At 45.2% G+C, this 23,392-nt stretch overlaps 2 protein-coding genes across 6 annotated transcripts; one reads left to right on the plus strand and one right to left on the minus strand.

Moving 5' to 3' along the window:
- Positions 1 to 90: 90 nt before the first annotated feature.
- LOC122825605 (LBH domain-containing protein 2-like) lies at positions 91 to 6,912 on the plus strand. Its single transcript, XM_044107070.1, has 5 exons — positions 91 to 229; positions 1,391 to 1,489; positions 2,012 to 2,171; positions 2,243 to 6,711; positions 6,828 to 6,912. The coding sequence occupies exons 2-4, from the start codon at positions 1,415 to 1,417 to the stop codon at positions 2,293 to 2,295; spliced, it is 288 nt and encodes a 95-aa protein (XP_043963005.1). The 5' UTR covers positions 91 to 229; positions 1,391 to 1,414; the 3' UTR covers positions 2,296 to 6,711; positions 6,828 to 6,912.
- Positions 6,753 to 21,311, minus strand: cep170bb (centrosomal protein 170Bb). 5 transcript variants are annotated; one of them, XM_044107065.1, is made up of 20 exons: positions 21,090 to 21,311; positions 20,068 to 20,205; positions 19,210 to 19,299; positions 18,846 to 18,924; positions 18,672 to 18,730; positions 17,937 to 18,054; positions 17,426 to 17,527; positions 16,874 to 17,353; positions 14,923 to 15,989; positions 14,589 to 14,765; positions 14,298 to 14,412; positions 12,419 to 14,128; positions 11,775 to 12,018; positions 11,550 to 11,694; positions 11,139 to 11,249; positions 9,667 to 9,804; positions 8,349 to 8,437; positions 8,184 to 8,277; positions 8,057 to 8,108; positions 6,753 to 7,298 (listed from the first exon to the last, which is right to left on the minus strand). In XM_044107065.1, the coding sequence occupies exons 2-20, from the start codon at positions 20,170 to 20,172 to the stop codon at positions 7,114 to 7,116; spliced, it is 5,160 nt and encodes a 1,719-aa protein (XP_043963000.1). In that variant the 5' UTR covers positions 20,173 to 20,205; positions 21,090 to 21,311; the 3' UTR covers positions 6,753 to 7,113. The 5 variants fall into 5 exon arrangements, with proteins under 5 accessions (XP_043963000.1, XP_043963002.1, XP_043963001.1 ...); XM_044107067.1 differs by having other exon boundaries at positions 11,139 to 11,180; positions 21,090 to 21,310; XM_044107066.1 differs by lacking the exon at positions 21,090 to 21,311 and adding an exon at positions 20,787 to 20,809.
- Between the last annotated feature and the right edge of the window lie 2,081 nt (positions 21,312 to 23,392).

The raw sequence follows: 23,392 nt of genomic DNA on the forward strand, positions 1-23,392 counted from the left end.
ACACACACACACACACACACACACACACACACACACACACACACACACACACACACACACACACACACACACACACACACACACACACACACACTCTCTCTCTCTCTCTCAGACACAGAGCCACATGAGGCGGGCCCAGAGCAGCAGCAGCAGGTTTCTGTCTGATCTCCTGTGGATTTTGCAGCTTCAGCTTCATTTCCAGTTTTTCCTGCGGATCAAAGATCAAACGGTGAGAAAACTTTTTTTTTTCTTAATTTTGCTCATAAAATGTTCAAAACAGAAATGATGCTGAGATCTGGAACCCATCAGGGGTTTGGGTTTGTTTTCTCTGCGTGTGATCATGTTGATGGAGTAACTTTAACCTGTAGAAACTACAGATTATCAGTATTTCTGGGCGGTTGCCATGGCAACCCGGGTTGGCGGCCCGGTTCTGCAGCTCTGGTGGAAAAAGCGGCGTAATACAGGCGCTGAATAATCCAGGAGTTTCCACAGGTTTAGCTTACCTGCTGAATCTGGTCTCACCTGTCCGATCCGCCCGTTCTCCTCTTCCTTCCGGCTGGAGGCGCAGCGCCGCCCCCTGCTGGCGGAACACACGCCCTGCAGCTGTTCTGTCCGGGCTCAGCTCCAGGAAAATATTCAAATTTCTGACTGGTGAAAGAAAGCTTCTGTGCTCGATGCCAAGAATCAAATGTTTCATTAAGTAGGGACGAACTACCGGTCCAACAGAACCACTGAAAGAACCCAGAGATCCAGCTGGAGGGACTTTTATGGAGCTACATTAAGGCCATGAAATTTGTTCAGAAGAAAACAAGTTTGACACTAAAAAAAGAAATCTGAAAATTAAAAAACAAAAACTGAATTTGAAAAATAGTTTTGAATGTTCTTTTAGTTTAACATTATTTTTCAGTCTAAAATCTTTATTTTCAGTTTAAAATCTTTTCACAATTATTTTTCCGTTTCATTCCAGTTTGAATGTTTTTTCAGTTCCAAATTTTTTTTCAGCGGTTTTTTTTTTTCAGTTCTATTTTTTTTCCGAGTTCCAAAATTTTTCAGTTTCATTTTTCCCCCATTTAAATAAGCTTTGCGGCCCTAATGTAGCTCCGTACGTTTCCTCTCCTGTGGGTTCTGGTTCTGAGAAACCAGTGAGAACTTGAGTGGCTGTTTGCATGCGTTTCTGCAAACAGCCACTCAGCAGACACAAGGTATGTGTCTGTTCATGCTGACACACATCGCCTGTCTCTGCTCATATTTCAATACACTCCACACTTTTCAGATTTTTAGCTGTAACCAGCCGACCAGTTTCTGGTCGGAATGTGATGAAGGCTTCAGGGTGTGTGAATACTAGCGAGGCGACAATCTGAACATCCCGTTTCCTTCTCACCATCCTCAGCCTCCTGAGCTCTGATTGGCTGAGATGACCAACCAGGTGACGAACACCTGTGACTCGGCGGTGGGCGGGGCTCCGCCAGAGGAAGCAGCTTCTCTACAGGTGAGTGACTCTGACGGAGGCTGTGGGTTCAAATCCCACATGAGCCCAGAGTAAACCTGCACAAAGACCAATCAGAAAGAGGCACACTCAAAGATCATCTATTGTGAGGAGGTCCCACTCTGACCTGAAACACAACTGCAGCATTATTACATCCAGGCTGTAAAAAAGGTTTAAAGACCAATTAAAGGAAACAGATAAAAGCTGGTCCTCTGAATGGTTTTTAGAACCTGAACTTGTTTCATATGGAAGTATTTTACTGCCGCATCCTAACCAGAAACTTTAAGGAGAGAAAACTTTATGGAGATTTAAAACTCGTTCAAAGAAACAAGTTCTTCATTTTAATGAATTTTATGCTTCGTTATATTGTGAAAGTTTCTTAATTTTTCTAATTCCATACCTCGTTAAACGTTTTAATGAATTTTATGCTTTGTCATAACGTGACAGTTTCCCGCTCTAAGGAGACTCTGCCCCTGAATTTACTTCCTGCTCTTCCTGCGTTCTGATTGGCCGGCTCTCCCTCAGGTGTTTCCGGACTCTACTGAGCGCGCTCCTAAGCTCTGCCGGCGGCTGCCCTCCATCGTGGTGGAGCCCAGCGACGCAGACCAGGTGGAGAGCGGCGAGCTCCGCTGGCCTCCCGATGATGTCAGCGATGATGTCACACAGCGCCACCAGCAGGCGGCAGGTGAGGTCGCGACCCGTCACTTTGGCCCTCGTCCCTGACCTCAGTGACGTCAGCAGGTGGTTTCTGCCCAGGGCGACCCATGGAGGGGGCGGAGCCTCCGGAGCTGGTAATGGGCGGAGTCTGACGGCTACAGTTTTCCCCAGGTGAAGAGGCGGAGCTAACACACCTGAGCTGATTGGAAGGCTGACCTCTGACCTCTGAGGACTCATGATAAAAACAACCTTTTGATGTATTCATTTTATTTTTATTGGTATTTTTGGAAGAAACTTCTCCTGATTTATTCTAACTCATATTTTTCACAGATCAATAAATAGTTTGATGAACTCTGGGCTTTTATTTTGAAATACCAAAACAAAGCCTTAAATGTTCCACAAAATGTTGGCGCTGCAGTTATTCTTGTTCTGTAAGAACATTTTGAGTTGTTTATTGGTTTTTTGGCCTTTCTTCCTTTTTTCAGATCCAACAGATCCTGAATATAAAATTATTTTTCGTCTGGTTCATTTTAAATAAGTTTATTTTTCCTGGTTTCCGTCCTCAGTCCAATCAGCTGCTGTTTCTGTTTCCCAGAGATCTTCCACTGAGCTGCGACCCAAAATTGTTTCAGCTGATTAAAAAGAAGGTTTTTGTTTTTAACCGTTTTTAAAATTCTCCCAGCAGGGGGCGACATTTTTCTGATTTACTTGAGCCAATCTCCGACTTTAGCTTTTATTTTTTATTAATGTTTGATTCAGAAATTTTCTAGAAAAAAATCTGGAAATCCCTGAGTCTGAAAAGCAAATAAATTGAATTTTGTGTTTTAAACCTCCATTTCTTTTCCAAGTAATTTTCTGAGATTGATCTAAGTTTTTTTTCTAGCAAATTTTAAACTTTTGAAACTCCAATTTGCACATGTGACTTTTTGAACTCAAAAAATGTCTTTATTCAAAGAAATTAATTTCAAAATGTGAGTTTTTTTGTGGACATTTTACCGTTGTATATTTCTCTTTCTATTCTTTGAATTTTTAAAAAACGTTTTCAGGTTTTTAATGCTCTCGTGTTTCCGGCTCTCGCTGTTTAACCTTCTTGACCTCTGATGACGTTTTTCTTCCAGTTAAGTTTTTCGGATCTTTTCTTGGTGTTTTTGGTTTCTGGTTTTGTTCTGCTGTTTGACGCCGTTGGCGTTGTGGAATAAAAAACGTCTCCCTGCAGTTCACCAACAGAGTGCATGGAGTCAGTTTATTACAAATGACCGAATGATACAAAGGATGATAAACAAAAGAGTTCAGATGTGTGGAAATCCTTGGAAAACAAGAAACATTTGTTAGTTACGCATGTCCGTCTGCAGCACCATAATCTGATCAGATGCATAAAAAATGAGAAACAGAGTGAATGTTTGCAGTTCCTACTCAGCTGCATGCACTGCGACAAACACAGAGCGCATGGAGTCCAGACCACCAATCAGCTGCAGCAGCAGCTGTTACATCATCGCAGCGCCGCCCAGTCAGGATTGCGTAAAATGGTCAAATAAAACATTCTCCAAACAATCAGCATGAAGGATAAAGAAAAGCTCCACCCGTTTCCTCCAGGTGTTTGTTCATCCGATGGAAAAAGTGCACATTTGGTGATTTAGCATCAAAACCTCACCTGCCTCAAGCTACAGGAAACATGCACTTTATAATAAAGGTTTGCCATATGTGGTTTGTCCAGCCCAACACTTCAAGTCCACAGGCCAGTGAAACTACGGAGGCCCATATGTGCCACTAGAGAGGAAGGAATAATCGCAGGGTGGATCATAACTTATAAATATGACTTTGGAAGTTGCAATTTAGACTTTTTATAGGATGCAAAATCAGAAATATGACTTTAAAGCCATAATGGTGAAAGAAAGTTAAAAAATTATAAATTATAATAATTGGATATAAATATGAGATACAAAGTTAGGAATATGAGCAACAGTGTAATAATTTAGACTTTCAGTCATAATATGAACAAAGTAATGGTTGTTACTTTTGAAGTTGTCATAAGATTCAAAGTTCTAATTTAGACTTTAATTCAAACATTAAAATTCTGAAACTTTATATGAACTATTTAAACTTCAAAGTAAAAATCAAAACTTTCAAAGTCATATCTTCAGCAAGCCACATAGCATTTTATTTCTCTAAAGTGGTTTTTATAGGTTTCCATAGAGAATCCTTCATCTCTGCTGGAGATTGAATCGTGTTTTTGTACAGAACAATCACCATAGTGGAGTTAGCCTAGCTTAGCGCTAACGGTGGAAACGGATGTCGGTCAACACAGAAATATCAGATTAAAATTTGGATTATTTAACCTGTGATAAGAAAAGAAGACGAGTCTAAATGCTCAAAGTCATATTACCACAATTTTATTGATAAATGTTTAAATGTCAGTTTCAAACTATTTAGTTAGCAAGCTCAATATTTATCTTGCTAACTAAATATTTAATTTGGTAATATTTAGTTCCAAATTCAATATTTACTTTAAAACTTTTATTAGCAAATATTTAGCTTGCTAACAAAAGTTTAGGTTTTAAACTATGACATAATATAAGTGAATCAACATCAGATTACTTTTAATAATTAACTTCAATTTTCTGCTCTTATGACAGGAAAAACAACCCAGATTATTTCTGTTAGTTTTTGGCTAAAAAAATGCAGCAGCAGTAAACTGCAAAAAAAAATCACAAAATCAATGCTGGAGTTCTGCAGAGCTCAATCACAGAGTCTCTGTTTGTTTACTGATTTAAAAATAAATCAGTAAACATCATTATTGTTTTACCAAATTAATCAATATATATAGTTTTTGGTTACATGATGAAGCAAGTTGAACAGGAAAGTAAAAGTTAGTTTGAAAGTGAATGAAAGCCAAGCACAGTGTCAGTTTGCATTCCCACCGTTTCCAGTCGTTATGCTAAGCTAGGCTAATTAAGCCGAGAGTTAACAGCTTCGTTCATTTATCTGGAAATGAACCGGATCATTTCACTGCCTGTCGACCCCTCTACATACTCAGCTGCTTTAACACAAAGACGGAGAAAAACCACAAACATTAGCCCAGCACACAGCGACAACAGCACGGCTAGCAGCTAACAGCTAACGGACACGCAGAGACCCACTCACTCCACGTCACCTTCCATCGATCCGGCGAGTGGCCCTCCCACCGCGTACAGCTCTAAATCCTGCCATAGAGCACTTCTCTAAAACTGCCACGGACATTAGTTTCTACATAGAAAATGTAGTTTTCTGTGTAGAAAAAGTTTCTACATAGAAAATGTAGTTTTCTGTGTAGAAAAAGTTTCTACATAGAAAATGTAGTTTTCTGTGTAGAAAAAGTTTCTACATAGAAAATGTAGTTTTCTGTGTAGAAAAGTTTCTACATAGAAAATGTAGTTTTCTGTGTAGAAAAAGTTTCTACATAGAAAATGTAGTTTTCTGTGTAGAAAAAGTTTCTACATAGAAAATGTAGTTTTCTGTGTAGAAAAAGTTTCTACATAGAAAATGTAGTTTTCTGTGTAGAAAAAGTTTCTACATAGAAAATGTAGTTTTCTGTGTAGAAAAAGTTTCTACATCGACCTGGGAGTCTCACTGAACCAGGCGAATTAATCTAAACCCATAAATAGAGAGGAACTAAACCCGAACTCAACTGTTTTCATTTAATTTGTATAATTTTGTCATTAAGGTTGATAACTTTAAGTTTCTGTGTAAAATACGACATTTTAGTGTAAATTTGTTTAATTCTGTAATATTTAGAAATTGGGATACTGCAGATGAATTTTCCTTCTGCTTCCAGCTTGGTTCATGTCTGTCACAGCGCTGCGTTCAGGGAGAAAACCAGAAAACCGTCTCACTTTGACAGCGGCCGGAGTTTCCACAAGTCGCTGGTCGCTGTAAAAAGAAAAAAAAAAAAGTCGCTACATTTGAAGCTAGTAGCTTTTTTGAAAGAAGTTGCTAGATTTGTCCGTTGATTTTTTTGGGGGGAGGCAATAAATTTGTCACTAGAAGTTGACAGATTTGTCGCTAGTCGCTGTTTTTTTTTAAAGTTGCTAAACTGACAACAGGCCCAGAACCACAGCCCAGCTTTACCCTCTCTGCTCGTTCACACTCGTAGCCACGCCCCAAAGGGTGTTCTGGCTCCGCCCACTTTGGAATTTGGAGATTTTTTTGGGGCGGGGGGCTTTGCTTCCACAGGGGGGGTCAGTTACACTTTAAGAAATCTTGTTTGTTCTCAGGTCTTTTTAATAAGCTTTACTTATTAAAGCAGATGATTCAGACTGATTCATTCCTTTAGAGAGGCGATGCGTTCGAGGACCAGTCGGAATCGTTAAGCTTTCTCTCATGCAGACATTCCAGTTATTTCACAGAGTCTCTCCCACATTCAGCACTCGCAACATTCAGCAGAAGCAGCACCATCCCAGTGAGACGGAGCAGGCGGAGAGCCTGTCTGTCGTCGGTCAGGCAGCAGAACTGAGAAACATTCAGCAGGTGTTCTACCGGACTCGGTCCATGAAGCGTGGAAGCAGAGTGGGACCCATCTGACGGGAAGAAAGGTAAAACTTTTGCCTTATAAAGATACACAGAATGCTATAAGAACGTTTCTATCCTCTGTTCAAATGCAACACAACAGATCGTCAAAGCACAAAGTTATTAATAATTCTCTGTACAGTTCTGTCTGCGGAGCGCCGTGGTCAGAGCAGCTGCTTGATTTTGTAGCGTTGACTAAGTTTGGTTGAGCTTGTGCGACGAGAAAGCAGCTCTACGAAGATACACTGTGGCCAATCACGATGTTCTGATGAAATCACTGGGCACAGATGGGCGGTTTGTTCTGGACAGGTCCAGCGCATCCACACCACCGCCGGTCCAAACACAGCGCCCAGAGGGACTCCGGCTCCGGCTCACGCCGCAGTGGCATGGATGCACAACGTCTGTCCCGATGTGCTACGGCTGCCCGCTCAGGGCGCGTGGTGGGACCCATCAGACCCACGAGGCGGTCGCTTGGTGCTTTCGTTGGCGTTGGAGGTTCTGGTTCTGGTAGCGGGTTTCTTCTCCTTCGTGGTTTGGCGAGTTTGAGTCAGAGACGGTGTTGAGATGGCGGCCGCCTGAAGACTCCCACCGGGCTCCACGATGGTATTTATGACTACAGCAGAAAACACAAAACACAGCACTTAAAAAAACACCAAGCTGACTTTCCAGGGCAGGAAGAATATATTTAAACTGTCAGCCTGTAAGATGTTAGGTCCAATAATTTAATAAATGCAGAGAAGAAAAGACATCATTAATCTCCCTGTACAGCAACAGACGGTGATCATCTAGGAAACAACAAGCTGAGACATGGGAGTTCCTCAGGGCAGCATGTTAGCACTCCTGCTTTTCACTTTTAATAAAAATGACCTTTGCAGCAATTTTTAAAATGCAAATTCAACTTTTATGCAGATGATGCAATCATTAGTGGCTTCACTCCATTAGCAAATAAAATCCATCCATCCATCCATTTTCTGTTCACCCTCGTCCCTAATGGAGTCAGGAGGGTTGCTGGTTCCTCTCCAGCTACGTTCCGCAAGGCAGCAGCTCTACCAACTACACCACTGTGCAGCCGCAAATAAAATCCTTGAATTTTAATTTGTTCAGTTAATTAATGCTGAAGTTGGTGTTGGTGGTTCTGAGACCATTCAGAGGATCAAAGATTTCTATGGATGTTTACAGACGGGAGGATTCACTCTGATCGTCTAAAGTTAGTTTACATGCTAGTTATCAGCCTTTACTTACATAACATCTGATGAAATTATGCTGGTTGATTTGCTCCAAACATGCTTAATTAGTATTTTCTTTTTCTTTTTATATTTTCTGCGGCCATCTGGGAAACAACCAACACCAAAAGTTATTGAACCCAAATACCTTCCAGCTGCCTTTGGACTCGTCTCAGTTCCTTCAAAATGGAGGTAATTTCCTGCAAGCAATGAGGATACTTAGAAGAGGAGGCACCAAACTCTGAATGCTGCTTTACAAATGGCGGCTCAGTTACCTTGTTGGAGGTTTTTAAAATGGGGACTTCATTCTCGGTGTTGATCTTGGCCTCGATCTCCTCCCATACATCTGCTTTGTTCTGGAACAAAACCCTGAAACCAGAAACCATCCGGTTAGTTCAGCTGGAGTCGAGCAGGCAGAAAGTCTTCAAACCGCTGCGTACTTCATCTTCTCGGCCAGCTGCTCTGTGTTTTCCCGGATGGCCTGGGACAGCTGGGAAACCGGGTTCAGCATCAGGTTGTCCAGGATCACCTGGAAGAGTTTCCACAAACAGAGACGAAGGTGAGCGCCGAGCATCCTCATCATCAGCACCGATTTCCCAGAAAACCCAAAACTGACTGCAGCAGACGGACAGACGGACAGTGAAAACATGAGGAGTCGTGGCTGAGTTCACACTGCAGATCAGACTCCCTGCGGCGCCACCATCAGGACACAGACTGAACCTTCAGGTTTAGAGCTCCTGATGAAAACATGAGCTGCTTTCACACATAAACCAGAGCGATGTGTTGATGCTACATAGAATGAGCTCTGCTCCTTTAGAATAACTAAATTATTTATGTTTTCTAAATGCCAAGGTAATAAAATACTGAAATGCCTTTAATCCAGGCTTTTGATTTGAAAATCCCTGATGATGATGATGTCATAGTTTATAACTGGAGGGAAACCTGCTTAATGCAACTCCTGGGAAATGTATCAACAGGTCGGCTTTGGGCCCAGTTTCCAGACGGTTCTGGTGTGAAGCATGAAGAATCAGAATAAAAGCCGGTGAGAATCCGACGGGCTGAACGGCCGCTCGGCGAGGAACACGGCGCCGCTCCACCGGCGGCCGGGAAGGTTTCAAACGACGTCTTCGGTTTTGGGGTCATGCCGTCTGGCGGATCGGGAGCGGAGATGTTTGGACTCGATGAACAGCAACACATGAGTGAAGCTCGGTGGTGGCAGCATCATGTTGTTCAGATGTTTTAAAACATTTCAAGATACGAAGCAGGAAATGGAAGGAGTTCATGTTTCAGAGCGGACCAATCAAAGTCCAGAACATCAGGGGGCGGGGCTAACAGACAGGAAGTGGTGGCGATGGGCAGAGCTTCCATCCATCCTAATCTTGTGTGATTCCAAATTGAAATTAAAACCTCCCATAATTTTTAAGTGAAGTTTTGAATCTACACTTTTCTGAACAGAGAGGAACAAATCCAGGAATTAAAATCTGTAACTTTGACGTCTAAACCATCCAGGATCAGCTGTAATCCTCCTAACAGCTCAGAGATCATAAACTGCTTAAAAACATGGATCATAAATCAAATCAGCTGCTGCGTCATCCTGGCTGATCTGAAAACAACCAACAACCGTAAAAACGATGAAACTGGAGAAATGGAAACTAAAACCAGGAACGGTGAGTTTAGTGTGAATTCGCTCCCAGACGGAGCTGCAGTGTTGAGCTGAGCTGCAGTGTGAACGCGGCCTCAGTGGGATCGGACAGTGACCTCTTCACGGTTCCACGGACGGCGTTGCAAAGAGCTGGGCTCTGCCTCATTCATATTAGCGTCCAGGTCCAAGATGGCCGCAGAACCTGGAGGAACCTTCTGGAAGTTTAAGCTGGCCTCAGGAATACGATGGACCAGCTGGAAAGAGAGTACACCCAAATGATCCAAAACGTCTCCGGTTCAGCAAAGGCTGGAGATCAACGCATGCACCAAGTCAACATGCAGCAGCAATGGTGGGGAGCGACAGGGAGGTCCAGGTTCTGCTGGGACACAGCGCCAAGTCGGACCAGGGAGTGCAAGAGAACCCAGCCACAGCTCCATGAACCAGTTAAACCAGTTCATTACTAGCATAGGCTGATGGAGACTCATCAACAGAACTACAGGGTGGAGCTGGAGGAAAACAGCAGACACTGGGAACACTGGGAACACTGGGAACACTGGGAACACTGGAGGTTCTGACTCTACAGAAACCACAAAACTCATCTCCAAAAAACAAAAGTTTTTTAAATAAAAAGATTTTTAAAAATAATTATTTATTGTGTCAATATTTTAAGGAATATTTTTCAAAAATCACATAATTAAACAAATAAAATGACTGGTTCATCAAATGAACTCTAACAGCTGATTGGTTAACTAGCTCAGTGTTAGCCCCGCCCACTGACTGGTGCTGGTTAATTACATTCTTTATATGTTGTAGAAATAATTAAAAGGTTAAATGTGCTTTAGTAAAATATATATTTTATACCTAATTTTTATATATATATATTTTTTCCATAATTTATTCCAGGTTTGGTTTTCCTGTATGAATATCAGAAAACCACACAATTCAATAATTAATTAACTTAAAGAAATCTACATTTAATTAATCAAATAAAATGTAAAGCATATTAAATCAATAAAATTTTGAATAATTATTTACATGTTTTAATAATATAATGTACAAGTTTAATAAAAATGTGACTTCAATACATTAAATTCTAAAATATGTAATTTTTTGTACTTATTCAGTTTATTTTGTTCTGTATTGCAGAATATTTGTAAAGTTTTATTTATTTATTAAATAATAATCATTATTTATTGCCTCCTGTCCAGAGGAACGTGGAAGGAAAGTAAAATAAGGTGATTGTGCCTTTCACTCTACGCCGATGATACACTGATTTATGTTGTAGCGGTGCAGCAGTGCAGTGCAAGGATACATAGTTAGTCACGGTGAGGTTTGATGAAAGTGGATTTATTAAGCTGGAATCAGCTCAGATGGAGAAAATGAAATTAGTAAATTTGGCACAAACAGCCTCGGTTGGATGTGTTTAGTCTCAGGCTGAGCTGAATATTCATCCAACCGACTGACTCCAGCTTGGTGCTCTGGACACACAGGACAAGATGAGGTGACAACAATTCAGAGTGCAGAACAATCCAACACAGTGAGGGGGCGTGTTAGGATCGGTGGTGGGTGATGAGGCAGAGTTGGACACCTGAGCCGGTCGAACCCCGTGGAGATATGCAACACATGGCGTCTTTGCAGAAGAACAAACATATGAAAGGTTGTAAGAGTCTGAAGCAGAATGAAGCTCCTGCAGATCAACCTGCAAACAAACAAACAGCTTCCTGCATGACCGGACCAGCGCCGCAGTGGAACACCGAAACTGGAGCATCTAAACTGGGAACACTGGGATGAGATGAGGTAGCTTTACTGGCTGCAGGAGTGTCTGGAAAATCACTCCCATTTATGCAGTCTTGAAAATGTATAGAAATGTGAAAGAAAAGAACTTCTGTTTATTTATACTGCCCCCTGCAGGTCATGGATAGACGTGCGTGTTCCCAGTTTTGGAGGCCTTGGTGGTATGGTGGTAGCGGCCATGTTGGGATGGGTGTTTGATTCCTACCTCCTCCCGGGCAGAGATGGTGGAGCCTGGCGTGTTGGGGAGTGAGCTAGGGGAGGTGGCGGTGGGCGGAGGATCCCCGTCCCCAGCGACGTCATGGATCTCCTTGGCCAAGATGGCCAGATCTTTGGCCAGGTCCTGACTGAGCCTGCAGTCGAAACGCAAAGCAAATTATCAGTGGACGCCTGAAAGATGAGGGCGAGCAGCCAATGGCAGCAGAGCTCTTACTTGGCAATCTCAGCACTGTGAGTGGACCAGTTCTGGTACGGGTCGATGTCGTTCTGGTCCTCTTCCTCCTCGGTTTCCAGGGAAACAGACTTGGTTCTGCTGGCGGCTGTCCTCTGGCTGCGCTGTGACTGGCCAGCGGTCGTTGAATGGGAGGATCGCTTCGCTTTGGAGAAGCCAGTGTTTGTGTCGTATTCTTCCTCAGAGGAAGATGAGAAGTCTGAGCCCTTCTGTTTGCGACGTGACCCTGAAAAATATTCAGCAAATTCGTCAACTGTTTATTGAGGTTTGAGCCACAGACACAAAATGACACACACTGAAACTCCAAATCGAAAAGAATTGCAGAACCAAATCTTCATAATATTCGGCTAAACAACACAAGCTAGCAAGTACATGTCAGAAAAGCTAACACATAGACCAAGGGTCCTCAACTTGTGTCCTTGGGGGCCGGTGTCCTGAAACTTTTAGATGTGTCCCTGGACCAATAGACCTGAATCAAATTGTTGAGTCACTGCCTCAGCTTGCAGTCCAGTTCTCCAGTGTCCTGCTAACAAACTCTTTAGTGACTCTTTGAAGCAGAGACACATCTAAATGTTGCAGGATACGGGCCCTTGAGGCCTGGATTTGAGGATCCCTGACAGACTCACCACTGCTGGGGTGCTTCACTCCGCTTGATCGAGTACGTGACAGTGTTTGCTTCACCGGAGCTCCGCCCCCTTTACTGGCTGCCTGGCGAGCATCACCAACAGACGTCTTCCTTGCTGTGACAGCTGGCTCACTGTTGCGACCAGAGAAGCCAGACCGACTTGTCGAGGACTCGTTGTCACTTGGAGTCGTAAATGAGCCAGTTCTCTTCCTGGGCATCGCCAAGATGTCCAGTCTGGACAGCTTCTTACCTTCAGCTGAAACTTTAGGGGGTGCGGAAATGTGATCAGAGTTCTGGGAGGTCCGATCGGTCTCTGTGCCCTCATTGTCTGAGGCGTCACCGAGGCGAGCGCGTCGCAGCATGGATGCTCGAGTTGGCCTTGGTGCTGACAGGCTGTTGGAACGAGTTAAAACCTGTTGACCTGCTGACTTAGGTGTCTTTCCATTGTCCTCTTTCTGTAGAGGGGCAATAACTTTCTTGGTACGGCTGGATGGATGTGAAATTTCATGATCAGATGAAGTAGTTTCAGTCCGGTTAGGTGCAGTACCTTGTTGACCTTCAGATAAATCCAGAGAGCCACGGTTTCCTGTACTGCGGCGCATCTGGAAACGCTTTGTTGCCTCTGCCTTGCTTGGCACGTCAGTTGTTGTCTGTGTGCGTCGTTTCTCCGAAAGCCGCTCTCGAGCACTTAGCTGTCGACCCTTTTCTTGGATAGAAGGGCTAGAAGAGGACTTCTCCTTCTGAAAACTGCTTATGGCAGGTCGCTTTTTAGATGTGGAGCTAACAGGAGCATTTTTGCTACTCACCTGACTCACAGTGCTAGCTGTATCCACATCTGACTCACCAGAGAAAGAATCATCCATGTGGGTGGAGGAGCCCTCTTTCTTTGAACTACGACCAGAACCAGAAGAAGGAACCTTGGTTTCCAGAGAGGACAGCGTTCCCTCTGTCTCCTGAAGGAAGGGCTGTGTTTCCTGGATGCTCTGCTCCATATCTCTAATGGAAGGGTGGCTGGAGATGTGGGGAAGGTTCTTCATCTGGATGGTGTCACTGGGTCGGTCTTTGGTGAAACTTTCTTGACGGACGATATAGCTGTCTTTTGTAGGAACAGAGTCTTTATCTTGCGTTTGGAGGTTTGGAGCAGAGTTGTTGGGTTTGACGCCTGTCCTTCTGGGTTCATGTCCACTCAAATGACGGATCAAGACTGTTGTTGGAGGAGTTTTAACCGGAGGGTCTTGAGTCCTCTCACCCTGTATGGGGCTTCGGGCCTGTTCAGGCTTGCCTGGATGATCCTCAGCACCAATGTAGAAGAAGGTGGATTTGTTGGTTGGAGAAACTTTCTCCTGAACTTTAAACTGATAGCCAGGAGCAACTGGGGACATGTTTCCAGTAATTACATCAATTTTCTTTGCATTAACCAGAGCGGGTCCATCCTCAGAGCGACTGGCATCGCTGAGACTGTCTGGGTCCACGTCATCCTGAACGGCTAGGCGCTGGGTGGAGTCTTGGGAACAGGGAGGAACATAAACTCTATCCACAGATCTATGACCTTGGTAGGATTCATGCCGTATCAGGATGCTTGGAGTGGCACTTTCCACCTTGTCTGGAGGAACCTGAGGCAGCAGCCTTCTAGTCCTGGAGCTGTGGCTCGTCTCTGACTCTGAGGTGTCATAGCTGTAGCTTCCCACTGACTGGTTCATGTAACGCAAATCTATAAAATAACATTCTGTTAGCTCAACCTGGGTCACTATTATCCTTCAATATTTATATTTTTCTTCATGTTACAGACTCATTTTTGAATATATTTGTGTATTTTAACCCAAAGCCCTTTATATTATATACTTGTTTTAGTTTAATTAATGAGATAAAATGTTGAGTACCTTCGAGACATTCCCCTTGAGGAGGAGTAGAACCAGGTTCGGCATAGCTGTCTGCCAGACTGGCCCACCGAGAAACCCATTTAGGTCCTTCAAGATCAGCTGCGTGAATCTGAACCTAGAACACAAACAGTGGTGAACAACACAGCCAAACCCCAGGACGACAAAGAACCAACCAAGACCGGGCAGAAAGAATGAAATTGGTAACACGAGGAATGGAGCACAAACATCAGAGGGCATGCACTTGGACAACAACATGCTCCAATGTTTGTCCTGAGTCTTTTCCAGTGTTACCTGCATGGGACCTGTTGGGGGGGCACTGACAGCTGCTGGGATAAAACCATGCAATAGGTCCACACTGGTACCATCACCAGACAGGGTACGGTGCTCATCTTTGCCTTCATGTATGACAGGTCTATAGACTCCTGTGGTCACGCCACTGTACTCTGGAGAGTCAAGGACGCCAAACACCTGTTTGGCACAGGGCATGCATGAGAAGGTGGTGTGACCACACAGGAAGGAAAAAGCAAGAAGGATAAGAAGCGTCATGCATCAGTCGTTACAATTAAACCTGTTTTCACAAAGGTAAGAAAGGTACAGTTCATATTGATGGTCACTGTGACCTCACCTGATCAATCATGTTGCGGGCCTCCTCCACCTCCTTATCTTGTGACTCGGTCTCTATGGTGTAAGTCCCGGCATCACTCAAGCTGTCGTCTTCCTCATTTCTCACAATCCTCTGGGAAATTTTGGGGTCTCCCCCATGGACTCCCAAAGACAACATGGGAGACATGTGTGGTGCAGATGGATGGCCCAGAGGAGCCACCTGGGCTGGACCAATGGCCGGTTTGAAGGACTTTGAGGCTACTGGAGGTTGTAACGGGGATGACGGGTAGGAAACTGAAGAAAGTGCTGGAGGTTCCTGTGGGGAAGGGATCTGGGCATGAGGGGGCGAAACCATCACTGGTGGAGCAGACATTGGTGGAGGTGAGACTTTGTCTCTGGTTGGGGAGGAATCCTTCTGACCAGAGTCCTTCAGGAACTCTGCAGCAAACTCCTGGGCAAGCTTTGACTTCTTCCCAACACTGCCAAAAGGTCTGATGATGATGCCGGATGAAGAGCGAGAGGAGGAGCTTGAGGAACCTGCCTCCCCTTCTGTCTTCTCCCGCTTTAGAGAGCTTGACCTCTGAGGGCCACTGTGGCCCTGACTCTTCAGAGGAATCGTCACCTGCTGGGTGGGAGGGATGTGTCCATGCATAGATGCCGGCCTCTCACCACCTTTCCGTCGCTCCATCTTGGCCTTGAGGGTGGAGTAAGAGTCGCCGTGAGCGGGGTTGTGGGTGAAGGACTGTGAACGCTTCTTGCGCGGGTTGTCGTCAAAGAACTCGATGATGAAGGCCTGCTGGGTGAGGTGCTCAGACAGTCCCTGTTTGGACATTTCTGTGGGCGATGGTGGCTGGGGAGGGCTCTGGGACAGGGGCCGATCAGGGGCCACAGCTGAGGCTGGGGCCTGTCTGGGCGGAGAGTACTGCAGCACATGGTGGAGCTTCTGTGCTGGAACCGGCTGCTGACTGGACTGGACCGTCTGCTCGGGTGTCTCAGGTTGCTCTGATTGGACAGAGTGCTGGGATTTACTTTTGGCTTTAAGAACCGGGTCTTCAGAGTCACTCTGGGTTCCATCCTCATGATGATGACCTGGTAAAAGAATAAACTGATCAATAGACTTTTATGTTTAAGGGTGCATTCCCACCAGTCCTGTCTAGACCTCTTTAATTGAACTCTGGTGTATTTGTCTAGAAAATCCAGTTCGTTTGGGGAGGTATGACTGTGCAATTGACCAAAAACCAAACTCCAGCCTACAAACCTCGGTTTGGGTTCAGTTGAAGTGAACTCTGGTGCAGTTTGAATGCATATGTGAATGCCAATCGAACCTGAGAGCGTTCCAAAAGCAGGAAGTAGAGCTAGCGCTAGCAGAAGAAATGTCTTGTGGTCTTTAGCCAAAGATAGAAGAGAAATCCTCCAACTGCTAAAATCTGATGCTACTCCATTTTTGTTTCCATCTGGTGAAGAAGGAAGTTGCTCTCAGTGTCTTCAGAGGTTTTTGTGTCGTTTTCTTCAGTGGTTCTTGGTGCAGCGCCCCCACAGGCCAGGAGGGGAACAGGCTGGTTTGACTCAGAACCACAGCAGCTGGAGGTGGAGCAGATGATGAAGGTTTGGTCCCAAATCAAACCGAGTCTACTGGACTATCATGTGAGAAATTAATTATTTATGTTGATGAACAAATATTTATATTGGATCTAAACACTTAGTTATCCTGATAAATATTTATCTTGCAAGTTAAATATTGAATTTGAAACTGACATTTATAAATTCATTGAAAAAATAATCCCCACTTTTTTCTTTTATAACCAATTAAACCCAGTTTATTAACTTCACCGATGGCACCGCACACAGGTGAACCTGTTCAAACAGCAAATCAGCCAATCACATGGCAGCAACTTAGTGCAGTGAGTTTAACTTTGTACAGGTGGTCATAATGTTTTACAGCATCGTAGTAAAACCAAAGCAACCTCTCTGACCTTTAAGGGTCTTGATGTTCATGGCGAGGTCACTCTTGGTGCTGTAGACGTCCTCGCATGGCGGATGCCTCTTCATCATGCTGACATCACTGTGGACCAGCCAATCAGCCACCTTGCTCTGCGCTGACATCATCTCTGCGGGCGCAGCAGTGGCGGCGGTCTTGGCGGGGGGCGCCTGACCCTTCCTCTGGCGAGTCGAGAACTTGGTGACGTGATCTTTGATCTTGATCTTGCCGGGCATGCAGTCGTCAAATTCGATGGTGAAAGAGGCGTGGCTTTGGACGACGGGCGGCGTCGGGGTTGGCGGGGAGGGCGGGGCGTTGGGGGCGTCCGTATCCTTGGTGGGGATCTCATGGAGCTCCGCCTCGGAGGTTTTCTGGTGCTGGAAGTCCTTGGTGGGAATCTCGAAGTAGCTGGGCTCGCGGTGGTAGGAAGGGAAGACGGTCTTTGGTTGAGAGTCGGAGAGAGCTCCAGGAAAATCTGGTTTATACACACAACAGCTGATGAGACTCAAGTACGAATCCTCCAGATGTTTGATGAACACCCGTCTACCTGAATGAGGCTCGTCGCTGCTTTGGACTTTACTCCCATAATCCTCCTCTCCCCACCAGGACGGCTGGCCATACAGAGGCGTGGGCCGACTCACCGGGGTTTCTGTCACAAACACACATTTACCAAAAGATGGTTCTGGAAACACATTCCTGTCTAGATCCAGTAACCATGGTGGGTACCACTAACTTAGACGTTAGCTATGCTAACCCTACAGCATGAACCATAAGGATTAGCTTCACTAATGCTAAACTGCTACAGTCTGTTTAGTGCTAAATTCAACTGTGGCGACGTGAGCAGTTTTTTTTCAGAATGTTTTTTATGTGAAAATTACCAAGCATTTGTTTTATCAACACTTTATGTATATAATTCATTTATTTGTTGTATATTTATCATTTGCTCGACATAATTTACGATAGAAAGAGAATATGACGGTCAGCAGCAGCTACTGACCAGCTGACCGGACCAGCCGGACTTCCTCCTGCTGTTGGACTCTTGGTTTCCGGGTTCGTACCTTGTGTGATGCTCTTTGTGCTCGTCGTCTTGTCGCCTCGCTGTCCCTCCTCTTCATCACTCTTCTTCCCCTCTGCGGCCTTCAGGCTCATCTGCAGCTGACTGCTGTACTTCTCATGCTGCCAAAACAAAAACGTTTGTTTGAGCTCAAAGTTCTCACACGGCGACCCGTAAGCACAAATCAGTCAGGAAAAACAGAACCAGGAAAGATCCAGAGGAGAAACGAAGAGGAGAAACTCTGTGATTCAGAAGCTCTGACAGTTTCAGTGGTTTACGTTTTACCTGCTCTATGTGTTAATAAGTTCATACTTTGATGTTTTTTCTTCCTGTTTTTTCCTCTTATTGAATAAAACTACATCACCCATCATGCCTGGCTGTTCTTCAAAGAAGCAGCTTCTGTTTGCATGTTTTCATTTCTTATTGTTGGTATTCTGAATAAAAACATGCTTTTGACCTTGTATAAATGTTTTTATACATTAAAAGAATCTGTAACAATTCAAGATAAAAGAGAAGGAATCTGCAGTAGCAGAGCAGGAAGCCATTTTTTCCACTTTTTCTTCTTCTGCATCAAAATCACTTCCTGAGATAATTTCATGTCACAAACGCTGCTGGTCTTTCAGAATCTGATGCTTTTTGTGTTCTGTGTAAATTTGACATAAATCCACATGAAAGTTGATGAAATAATAAACTAGATGTCAGCATAACGCTGCAGCCAGCAGATTAAATGTGACCTGACCTTCAGCGCCTCCTCCGGGACTTTGTGTTGACTTTTCTCCAGAACGTAGACATGAGAATGTGAAGAGGCGGCTCAGGAAAAACTAAATCTGCATGAGCAGGGTCACTGAACACACACACACACACACACGCACGCACACACACACACACCACACACACACACAGGGAAGGATATCGTATCCAAAGCGGATGATGTCGGACAGTTTGAGTGTGATGTAGGTCTGATCAGGGATCCGCAGGTCGTTCACAAACGTCTGCAGGAAAAACAAGAAATCAGATTTTATCTCTGATCCAGTTTATTAGTAAACTACAAAATATTCACTAAAAATCTTCAAAAACTCTGGAAAATCTTCGGATTTGATGTTAATCAACTCTCCAATGTGTTCTTGCAGCTGATTGGTGGAGACGTGTGATGTCACAGGGTGGCTAGGCTTGCTTAGGGAAACGTGTGTGTGTGTGTGTGTGTGTGCGTGTGTGGGGGTGTGTGTGCGCGTGTGTGTGTGTGTGTGTGTGTGCGTGTGTGTGTGTGTGTGTCTCACCCCGTTCAGGCTGCCCAAGTCTTTCACCAGGTGTTCATCAGTTGTTGGGTTGTAGTTGATGACGGCGTGCTGCTTGTCCACGCTGCGCGACTGTTCACACACACACACACACACACACACACACACACACACACACACACAGAGACACTCTATTAATCACTGAGTTTAAAGGAGACAAGATAAAAGACGACGATGACGAGTTTTACAAGGAACAAGTGATGATGAGGATGAGGAAGAAAAAAATAATGGAAACAAACAAGAACAAAGAGATGAAGAGAAGAGAGGAAGAGGAGAAAATAGATGGATGTTTGGTTGGATGGTTGGACATAAGGCTGTGGTTGGATGCCCCCTTGGATGCCTGGTTGGATGCCTGGTTGGATGCCCTGTTGGATGCCCTGTTGGATGCCTGGTTGGATGCCCTGTTGGATGCCTGGTTGGATGCCTGGTTGGATGCCCTGTTGGATGCCCTGTTGGATGCCCTGTTGGATGCCCGGTTGGATGCCCGGTTGGATGCCCTGTTGGATGCCCTGTTGGATGCCTGGTTGGATGCCCTGTTGGATGCCCTGTTGGATGCCCTGTTGGATGCCTGGTTGGATGCCTGGTTGGATGCCCTGTTGGATGCCCGGTTGGATGCCCGGTTGGATGCCCTGTTGGATGCCCTGTTGGATGCCTGGTTGGATGCCCTGTTGGATGCCCTGTTGGATGCCCTGTTGGATGCCTGGTTGGATGCCTGGTTGGATGCCTGGTTGGATGCCCTGTTGGATGCCCTGTTGGATGCCCTGTTGGATGCCTGGTTGGATGCCCTGTTGGATGCCCGGTTGGATGCCCGGTTGGATGCCTGGTTGGATGCCTCCTCACCTGCAGCATGAGCTCACAGTCCTCGCGGCCGACGAAGATCATCTCCTTGGGGAGGCGGTGCCGCGTGCCGGAGCTGCTCACCAGGAACCATGACGTCACGCTCATCTTCACAGGCCTGCCGACAAACCGCAGTGCATCCTGGGAAACGGAGGCCACACCCACAAACAGCCTGAGTTACATCCTGCAGCAGGGATCCTGAATCCACGCTATCATCGATAAAAACGCGTTTGGCTCCACTGACGGTCCGACCCGGACGGGCGGGTTCAAGTCGACCCACCAGCATCACAGACCGAACCGGCTGGTTTCAGAAACACGTTTAATCCGCTGCAGATTGTACAAGTTTGTCCTTAAGACATTGATTTACAGCTTTAGGCCACGCCCCTTTGGTTCTGAAACACTCCTGGTCTGAACGGACTGAGTTGGGTCCGTTTGTGATTCTGTGAGGATCTGAGCAGAGCTGCTGATTGGACCATGAGCTCTGGCTGGTTCTGGGTCCAAACCAGACCAGATCATCAACAGAACCACCAACCCACACAAAGCAGCTGACCTTAAACAAAATGGCCGAAAAAGGGTCAAACTGTTACTATGGCCTAGTCAAAGTCCTGGTTAAACACCCTGGTAAAAGCGGCAGAGACCCAATAAAGGCCTGACTCTTTGTTCGGTGGTTAAAAGGTGATTGAACCTCCAGGTCTGAGCTTTTCTAACTGACTGAAACTAACCTGTCCTACGTCACACCACGTGACCTTCCTGAACCTGACTGGATGCAACCTGGCAGCGCTGTCTAATCACATCTGTCACGTCATCGTCTTCATCATCACCTTCATCATTTCAACTGAGCCACGCAAACGCGCACGCGCGGCCGCCGGAGGATCCGAGCGGCTGGTCCAGCTCCTCCCAGCGGGCCGCGGGCTCTGATCCGCGGCGGCCGGGCCGGGACGCGCCGCCTCCGGCTGCAGTCATCCCAGACAGTCCGGTCCCAGCCCCCCCTCCTCCACGCCCTGCTCTCCTCTTCCTCCTCTTACCTCCGCTCCTCCGCCGCTGCCCGCCGCTGTCCTGCGTTCGGATCCCGCACTACCGCACTGCGGGGCGGGTGGAGCATGAGAGGCGTCCCGCAGGGCCGGAGCTCGGACGGGGTTCGGGTCTCTGCTGGGGTTCGCTCTCTGGTCCTGATGCTGCTGCTGTTATGGCATCTCTCCTCCCGTCTCCTCCTGACGCACCAGCGGCAACCTGCTGCGTCAAGACGCACCGCGCTAGCGCCTACGACACCGGAAGAGCCCCACCGCAGCCTTCAAATTAAAAGACTGCCCAAAATTATTCATTTTCATTACATTGTAGATGTTTTATTAATTACGACATTTTTAATGCATGTATTTAAAGGTAAATTAAAACGATAAGGAAAAATAAATTGTGGCAAAAAAACAAACAAAAAAACCAAGAATATTAAAGAAAAAATTTATCTGTTAATAAAAAATAAAGGTTTAGTGATAAATCCCATTATCACCAATGATAATGGATAAGATCCATCACTAATGATATATTTTAAAATAGTATATTTTATTTTATAATCTATTACAATAAAATCAATTTAATCTATTTTCTTACATTCTTGTGCCTCTGCACTGAGAAGCGGGGTCACCTCCATCCATCCATTTTCTTACACCCTTCTTCCCTAATGGGGTCAGGAGGGTTGCTGGTTCCTCTCCAGCTGCGTCCCGGGCGAGAGGCGGGGTTCAGGTCGCCAGTCTGTCGCAGGGCAACACAGAGACATACAAGACAAACAACCATTCACACACACACTCACACCTAGGGAGAATTTAGAGAGCCCAATTAACCTGACAGTCATGTTTTTGGACTGTGGGAGGAAGCCGGAGAACCCGGAGAGAACCCACCATGCACAGGGAGAACATGCAAACTCCATGCAGAAAGACCCCGGGCCGGGAATCGAACCCAGGACCTTCTTGCTGCAAGGCAACAGCTCTACCCACTGCACCACTGTGCAGCCCAAGCGGGGTCACCTGTCAGATAAAATATACTTTATTTAATATATTTATTTTATTTAAGAACATATATTTATATGTACTGTATTAAAAGAAAAAATATTTACTTAAACAAAATTAACTAAAGATTTCAAAAATAAAATACAAAATTTCTGCGACAGACTGGCGACCTGGCAGGGTGACCCCGTGACCCCGCCTCTCGCCCGGAACGTTAGCTGGGGATTGGAACCAGCAACCCTCCTGACCCCATTAGGGACGAAGGGTGAACAGAAAATGGATGGATGGAAATACAAAATTTAATTGGAATATGATCCCAACGGGAAATTAAAAGTTGTTGTAACTCATTAATTAAAATTCTTCTAAATATTATTTATCATAAAGTGCGGGTGTTGGAGGTGGTGAGGCAGACGCTGAGGATCCAGGTAGATATGAGAAAATGAAGATTTTAATAATGAAAACAAATCCAAAGTCCAAAAGCCTGGCAGCACAACTGAGAGGAAGCTAATGGCTCAACACTGGTAGCAAACAGGAGACACGAATGGACACGAATGGACACGAATGGACACAGAGGGGAATCAAGGAAACAAGACACACCTGGGAAACAATCAAGGGGAGACAGAACAACACGGAGACTCAGAGACACAGAAACTCAAAATAAATACAAAGAAACACGGAACATGACATTATTGAATTTAAGCACTAAAACACAGTAGCGAAATATTTTATACATCTGATTTTGATTATTTAGTCACGTTTCTTAGTTTGCAAATTATTTCATTGACATGCTTTTATGTCTTTCAATATTTTTTCCATATTATGTGTTTAATTGTCCTGCAGACTGAAAGAGGAGCTCCTACACTTAAAACTGAAGTTTATTTATTTATTTTCAACGTTTCCGTTTGAAAAAAGAAAGAAAAAGAAAAACAGAGTAAAGCTTATAGATTGTTTGTGCTTCAGGTCGCTGTGAATGGATCACTCCGGCATGACACTTTATCTGTGCTCTTATTGTGAAGGCGGCCAGACTTCCGGTCTCTACACTCGGCGCTCTAATTTACGTCCCGCATCTCGTTCAACAGGACAGAGGGAGAAACGTCTCCATCAATAAAACTATCGATATCTTCATTACTATCAGTGAAACTGAGTCACGTGACTCGTCAGCGAAGCTCAGTTCCGCATTACGTCACCTCCCTGTTGACAGGAGGACGCAGCTTGTTGATGGTGATGATGTCATAGAAACTGAAGCGACACGTCACAACCTGCTGAGTTTCAGCTCCTGAAGGTCCGGCAGGTCCGACCAGAGGCGGCGGGAGGCTGGACGCGGCCCTGGG

The sequence above is a fragment of the Gambusia affinis genome, linkage group LG22 (genome assembly GCF_019740435.1).
Source record: "Gambusia affinis linkage group LG22, SWU_Gaff_1.0, whole genome shotgun sequence".
NCBI classification, from domain to species: Eukaryota; Metazoa; Chordata; class Actinopteri; order Cyprinodontiformes; family Poeciliidae; genus Gambusia; species Gambusia affinis.